The 7696-nt window shown below is 28.0% G+C and overlaps 1 protein-coding gene across 1 annotated transcript; it reads left to right on the top strand.

Moving 5' to 3' along the window:
- The first annotated feature begins 3445 nt into the window (after positions 1-3445).
- Positions 3446-7445, top strand: LOC112715285 (alpha-galactosidase 1). Its single transcript, XM_025767034.2, has 15 exons — positions 3446-3806; positions 4053-4111; positions 4351-4407; positions 4503-4537; positions 4643-4746; positions 4843-4918; positions 5005-5063; positions 5157-5222; positions 5306-5389; positions 5476-5540; positions 5636-5718; positions 5811-5901; positions 6024-6073; positions 6154-6294; positions 7063-7445. Exons 1-15 carry the CDS (start codon positions 3643-3645, stop codon positions 7153-7155), a joined length of 1227 nt encoding a protein of 408 aa, XP_025622819.1. The 5' UTR covers positions 3446-3642; the 3' UTR covers positions 7156-7445.
- Positions 7446-7696: the final 251 nt, after the last annotated feature.

Genomic DNA, 7696 nt, shown 5'->3' with positions numbered 1-7696 from the left:
TGGAGTTATCCAGCGTGACAAAACGATGTCACATAAGCGCTCCAATAATGATTCATTACAAAAAATATGTCCAAAAATTACTAACTAAAAGACTACAATAAAAAAAATCAAAAACTACATTAAAATTCACACAAATCTCAGAGAGTACTATAAAAATTTACTCGAATTAAACGTTAAAATCAATATCTTATATTAAAAATTCAACAATCAAATTTATACATTGAAAAGTAAAAAAAGAGTCCAAGTATGGTGGGACAATAAATCGCTGTGAAAGTGTGCGTATTAGTTCCTCCACCTTTAAGCATTATATTTCTATTGGAATAATTGTGAAAAGGAGAATGGCCAATTAAATTAGGATCAATACAACTCAACAATAATAACTTTTCAATGAAATTTCATAAGTTGGATTTAATTGTTAAATTAAAAAATATAAATCATATTGTCGTTCTTTAGTTTTTTTTTCTTATAAAATACTTTTATATATTATAAAACAAAGTATAAAATAAAATGATAAAAGATAATTAAAAAAAAAAGAGAATTTGCCAAAAATATCTTCCAAAAATATATGCATTAGATCGTGTAACTGTAAAATCCATATACAGAAGATGAATTAAATAATAGAGAAAAAATATAATATTTTTGTTTGATTCCAAAAGGCTTTAAGTTGTTTATATAGAATTAACTATCACATTAAATAAATGAGATTTAATTATTCTGTTAGTTTTTATAGCTTTATAAAATTTTTAATTAAGTTTTAATATTTTTTTTAATTAGATTTTTATACTAATTTTTTTAAGTAGGTCCTTTTTAACAATAATTAATTTAATTATATAAGGATTCAAATAAAAAAATAGTATAAGAATTCAAATAAAAGGAAAAAAATATAAGAGCTTAATTAAAAAAAATTTGGTATAAAGATTTAAATAAAGATAAAAAAAATATAAAGACCTAATTAAAATTTTATAAAACTATAGGAATCAACAGAGTAATTAAACCAATAAAAAAACTATTAAAAAGATAAAAGCACAAGTAAAATGTTGCGGACTTCATAAGGTGAGTTGAAACCCATTTTAACTCCTGAAATTTTCGTTCGGCCTCAATTTCGACCCTCAAATTTATAGTTACCTAATTAACACCTTCAAATATTAGATTGTAACTCACGTTTGCCCCTATAGCTATCTTCGTTAAGGAAAATTTGATGTGGCACGTTAAGTTGACAGAGTGTGTATCCACGTGGCACCCAACTTGCTAGAATAGATGTGTAATGAGTGAATGACGTGGCAAAAGTTGAATGAATTCAATTTTTCCAGCAAAGTCTCAAACATATTGGAAAAAGATTGGACTGCAAATTGAGTTCATTCAATTTTTACCACATTATTCATTCATTACACATTCATTCTAGCAAGTTGTGTATCACGTGGATACATATTCTATCAATTTAACGTGTCACATTAGATTTTTGTTTAAAGAAATAGCTATAGGAATAAGTGTAGAGCACAATCTAATATTTGAGAATGTTAATTAGATAACTATAAATTTAGAGATCGAAATTCAGATCGATCGAAAATTTTAGAGATTAAAATGGTTTCAATTCTCATAAGATTGTTAAAAGCATATGAAAATTCGTTGCCATAATCTTTGGATTTTGTTAATACCACCGATCCTTCTTCCTTGTAAGCCAAAAAGAAAAAAACAATCACTTTTGCTCTATCAAAATATTCGGATGTCTTTATCAAATATATTTCAACCAAACATGTAGAGTCAAAAAAGAACACAGAAGTCACTGCAGTCATCTTCATAACCTGCAATTAATTAATTAATTAATTAATGATGGAAATTTCTTAAAAGAGTTAAGTTAATTCCATCACAATTATCTCTATAGTTCTAATTAAGGAGTTAAGTAGAAAACATTAACATGGTTTTCAGGTTTTGTGTTTAAAAGGACAATAGGAAACATGTATATTCAGTGCCCGTTTGAATTTTATTAAAAAATTATTTTAAGTAACCAATACATTACTTTTTAAAAAAGAAAATTTAATTAATTGTTTATTTTTCAAATTAATTATTTATTTTTAATTGTTTATTTTCAAATTAATTGTTTATTTTTAAATTTTGTATATTTTTAAATTCAAAATTTTGTTTTCAAAAAACAAAATAATTAAATGAATTAATAAATTCAAACTCATCTTTTAAGAGATTACCACACATCTTAACTAGGGTCAAATCTTATTTTATTTTAAATGATTTTATTTTAATTTATATATTTTCTTTTGAATGTTATAATCTTTATTAATTTATCATTTTTAGGGAGAGATTATTTCAGGAGTGAATATGGAATAGGATATCTACAAGAACGGATTATGATTTAAATTTTTATTATCCACAATAAGAATATAATTGATTTTATATGGGTTATTGTAAGATGAAGTAGAATTAAGGCTTGGTTTGGTAAAGCTTTTTGAAGATGTGCTTGTGCTTTTTAAAAGCTCAAGCTCCTCATTTTGTGTTTGGTAAATCAAAAAGATCATGTGCTTGTACTTGCAACTTTTAAAAGATCGGGGTACTTTTGAAAGCACCTAGGATAGAGCTTTTCAAAGTTGGCTTGTGCTTTTCAAAATTTAAAAGTCTAATATAACCTCATATGTTAACTAATTTTCAAATTTAATGTTTGCATTTATGTCTATTATAGTATTTTTAAATTTTAAAAGCTATTTTACCAAACATAATTGATGTTACTTATGTTTATTAAAAGTTGTTTTTGATTTGATTTACCAAACATAAATGCTACAACTTTTAAAAAGCCATCTTTTAAAAGTTAACTTTTATAAGCTACTTTTAAAAAGTAAAAATTTTACCAAACTAAGCCTAAGTATCATAAAATTTTATTCTTATTCGTTTTATTATCACCCTTATTTATTTAAAAAATTCATAAATAATACGCTCATGATAATTTTGGATTTGTATTTAACATTAATAATTTGATCTTATATTATTCTCATTAAATAAATAATGATTATGTTATACTTACTCATGTTAATAATCAATATTCATTATTCAATGATGACAAGTGATTTTTTTTCATAAAAAAAACTAAGTGTTAGATATTCAAATTTTATTTTATATATATAATAATTTATTGATTACTAATAAATTTTTAAATAAAAATTTGACCCACAACAGATTAATTTTTAATTTGTTAGGTTAAAAAATACTATAAAAAAATAAAAAATATTAAACTCATACCAAATTTATTTATTATATATAAATAAATTACGATTTTAGTCGAAAGTGATTATAATCATAATTAACTAAATAACAAAATAAAAAATATTAAATTTAAATCTAAATCTAATCCTAAAAATAAACAAATAAATTCAAACGTGAAATTTAAATTTAGATAATGACAAATTTATTATATATATCTTCTAAAATGATGATCATGATTACATAAAATTGTAAAACACTAACCTCTGACAAAGGAACACGTTATTGTACCCTCTTGATCTACAATAAATCAATAATATAATAAAATAATATAAATAGATAAGGAAAAAACACACTAGTTCACTAGGTAAAGGGTAGCTGTAGTAAGTAGTAACTAAGTAACATAGTAACATAGAGTAGTTGCTGAAGTAAGCAACAATGGAGAGAAGGATTGGTTATGAGATCTTGGTGGTGGTGGTTTTGGTGACCCTTTTGAATCTCTCATTGAATTGTGTTCCTGCTTCAGCCAACTTTGGTAATGAGGTGGACCAACACAGAAGAAGCCTTCTTACTAATGGCCTTGGAACAACTCCTCCTATGGGGTATGTATAATCTTAAATCTTTGTTTTCTTCTTCTTTTGATTGCAATTCTGTTATTTTGTTATATACTTTCTTTGTTTCATTCTCTTTTATAATTATTCTTTTTATCAATTATTGTCATTGGCATATATGATTGGACCTTTCTCTTTATTTATTTGTTTTGTTTTTTTCATTCATGTTCAATTGTTTTGGATATATGCATCTAATGATTGGTGATGCTGATTGATTTGTGAAAACTCTTTGTGCAGATGGAACAGTTGGAATCACTTCAACTGTCAAATTAATGAAAAAATCATCCGGGAAACTGGTATTTGATCATCCATATCTTTAATTTGTTCCATGTGAATTTTATAAGTACTTGGCATTTGAAACTGTGAATTAATGTTTCATAGAAGGCACTGTTCTGTTTGTTCTGTATTCAATTTTGCAGTTCTTCCCCAAATTGGATTTCAAACCTATCATTGTTTGCATTTCAGTTTAGTCTTTATTTGTATACAATCAAGAATTGTTAAGGCAATGGCCTGATTTATAGATTTTCGATTGCAGCCGATGCGCTTGTTTCGACTGGTCTTTCAATGCTTGGATATACTTTTGTAAACATAGGTACATATGAAAGCAACTAAATTTTCAGTTCTTATATTTTGATTTCATTTCTTACAAAGCAAAATGCTGCAAATATAATCATACCATTCATGCAGATGATTGCTGGGCCGAGCTACACCGTGACGATAAGGTCTTATACCTATGGTTTTTCTTTGATTTTCTTCCTTCTATTCCTTTTATCCTTGAAAGTTATTGCATTGTGTCAAAAAACAATATGTTCCAAATAATCTTGCAGGGCAATTTGGTAGCAAAGAAATCTACATTCCCTTCTGGAATCAAAGCTCTTGCGGATTATGTTCATAGCAAGGGTCTTAAGCTCGGAATTTATTCGGATGCAGGGTACATAGACTTGGTCTAATTCCCAAACAAACTAGTCCCATCTTCTCATTCAACCATTAATTCTTTAAACTAAGGTTTCGTTTCGCAATTTTTCAGGTATTTCACTTGTAGCAAACAGATGCCTGGTTCACTTGGTCATGAGTTTCAAGATGCCAAGACTTTTGCATCATGGGTAGCAAACATTATCTTTATTTTTTAAGGAACATACGTATCAATCGATCACTATTAAATAAGTGGTAACGATGCCTTATTTTGCAGGGTATTGATTATTTGAAGTATGACAATTGTAACAATGATGGATCAAAACCAACTGTTAGGTAGTTGAAAGTATATTTTCACTTTACCTCTTATGTTTTCCTTTGATCATCATTCATGAGTTTGAAAACTTTGCTCTTCTTTCTTATTCGCAGATATCCTGTTATGACTCGAGCATTAATGAACGCTGGTCGTCCAATCTTCTTCTCTTTATGTGAATGGTAAAACTCTTGTATGTTCCACAATTTTGTGTTTTTCTAATTTTAGTTTCTTCCTTCTAATTGCAATTGCTTTGTTTGTTTAGGGGCGACATGCATCCGGCTTTGTGGGGCGCTCGAGTCGGAAATAGCTGGAGAACTACAAATGACATAAATGATTCATGGGATAGGTGCAAAAATGTGGATTCAATTTTTTCTAATTCTAGAAGTTTCGTAATTGAATTTGGAATTTTATGTAACTAGCCTCTTTTTACAGTATGATTTCAAGGGCTGATATGAATGAAGTGTATGCTGATCTCGCAAAACCGGGCGGTTGGAATGGTTAGAAATTTAGAAATTTAGATTTCACTTATCAGTAGCTTTGTCTGAATTCTGAAATTGAATAAGTTTTCTGTTGGATTTTATCAAATGAACAGATCCTGATATGCTTGAGGTGGGAAATGGAGGAATGACAAAAGATGAATACATTGTTCATTTCAGTTTATGGGCCATTTCCAAGGTATGAAGATGCATGCTTGTATCCCAGTTCATGTCATAGTTACTAATGTTCATTGGGGGCGTTCTTGTTTCTCATTATAAGTTTTAGTGCAGGCTCCTCTTCTTCTCGGTTGTGACGTTCGAAACATGTCTAAAGAGATTGTGGAGATAATCACAAACAAAGAAGTTATTGCAGTTAACCAAGGTGATTTGATGCGATGATCGCATTAACATTGATATTCTGATCCTATCTAGTGGGAAAAGGCTTAGTAGTCATCGTTAACTTGTTATTCTGTCACTAACGATGTTAAATTCGTACCGTGTTAGATTCGCTTGGTGTACAAGCTAAGAAGGTTAGGATGGAAGGTGATCAAGAGGTAATTAAAACACAAATATGATTGTGTGTGTCTAGTCTGAAATTAGCAAGAAGGGTTGATATGCATGTTTTTGGGTGCAGATATGGGCAGGTCCTCTTTCAGGGTATAAGGTGGCTGTTGTGTTGCTTAATAGAGGGCCTCTGCGCAATGCCATCACAGCCAATTGGGATGACATTGGCATTCCCCAAAACAGTGTTGTTCAAGCAAGAGACCTTTGGGAGGTATGTTCTCTTTTTGTGGGGTGAAGTTGATAGTTGAAAATTATTAGATGATTTGACATGTTTGATTAAATTGCTATATAACGTTTTTCAACTATCGACTTCACGTGAAGACAACTGTATGTAAATTTTCACTTTTTTCCATACTTAATATATGAACTTATTGTATATGAGTAATGATTCGAAGTCTTAATTCATCTTCCTATTTATCCTCTTAATACTTACATAAGTAAAAATTCAAATATATATGTTATTTTTTTAAAAAAAAATAAGAAGATAGTTATTGTTATCTTTTTACTATTTTAATATTAAGAGGATAACTAGGAGAATATATTAGGATTTTTAATCATTACTCTAGTGTATATTATGTTTTAGTTTTGATATCTATAAAACTTGTTTTCTGATTGAAACACATTTTTGAAAGTTTTTGAGGGTCATTTATGCTTATATTTTTAAATAATGAAGATTGAAATGAAATAGTTATGCTTATATTTTTAGAAAATGAAGATCGAAATGAAATAGTAAATTTAACAGGGATTAGACCCAAATCCCAAAATCTAAAAGAAAAAAAATAAAGTTAAACATACATTATCGGCTAGGTAAAAACTCAAATTAGTTGTCTTAGTTGAGAATCATTGGATGATTTGAATATTTGACCAAATTACTCTAATTATTTTCAACTATCAATTTTACATGAATAGAACTGGATGTGAGTTTTGAAACTATTTGGGGGTTACTGATGTTGTAAGGTATGGTTTTGAATGAATGCAGCACCAGACATTGAAGAAACTATTCGTGAATAAATTGAGTGCTACAGTGGATCCACATTCTTGTAAAATGTATGTCTTGAAGCCAGTAGCTTGACTTCTCAAACCACCCACAAACAAAGCTAAGGACTGCACCTTTTGGAGTTTACGTTATTGGAACAACTTTCTTTTCTTCCAAATAAAAAGAAAAAGGGATTGAATGTTTAAACTCAATAAACATTCTTCTTCTCAGTTTGTTCTAATTGAGGTGTTCTATCTTATTTTAGCTCCTAGCTTTGTAAAGATAAACTATATGTGAAACATGAACCTCTATCTGAGTAGTAAGTTAAGTGTGAATTATCAACTATAAATTTTAGAGAAAAGTGACAAATAAGTCTTAATGATTTATATTTTTGACTGATTATTCTTAGAAGAAAAAAATATCAACGAAGTCTTCTAGGATAATAGACGTGAATACATTACTTTTAGATTAGCTTCTATGATTAGAATAAAAGAGTTTAATTTAAACTTGCGTCTATTATCATGAAAAAAATTATTTATATTTTTTTTCTTTAAAAATTAATCTGTTTAAAGTGTAAAATTTTAAATATTTGTCACTTTATTTTAAATTTTAATATACATGCCAATATGGATTTTTT

Source organism: Arachis hypogaea, chromosome 10 (genome assembly GCF_003086295.3).
Source record: "Arachis hypogaea cultivar Tifrunner chromosome 10, arahy.Tifrunner.gnm2.J5K5, whole genome shotgun sequence".
Classification (NCBI taxonomy): Eukaryota; Viridiplantae; Streptophyta; class Magnoliopsida; order Fabales; family Fabaceae; genus Arachis; species Arachis hypogaea.
Note: the sequence above shows the minus strand (reverse complement) of the source record. Positions and strands in the feature narration are given on the sequence as shown.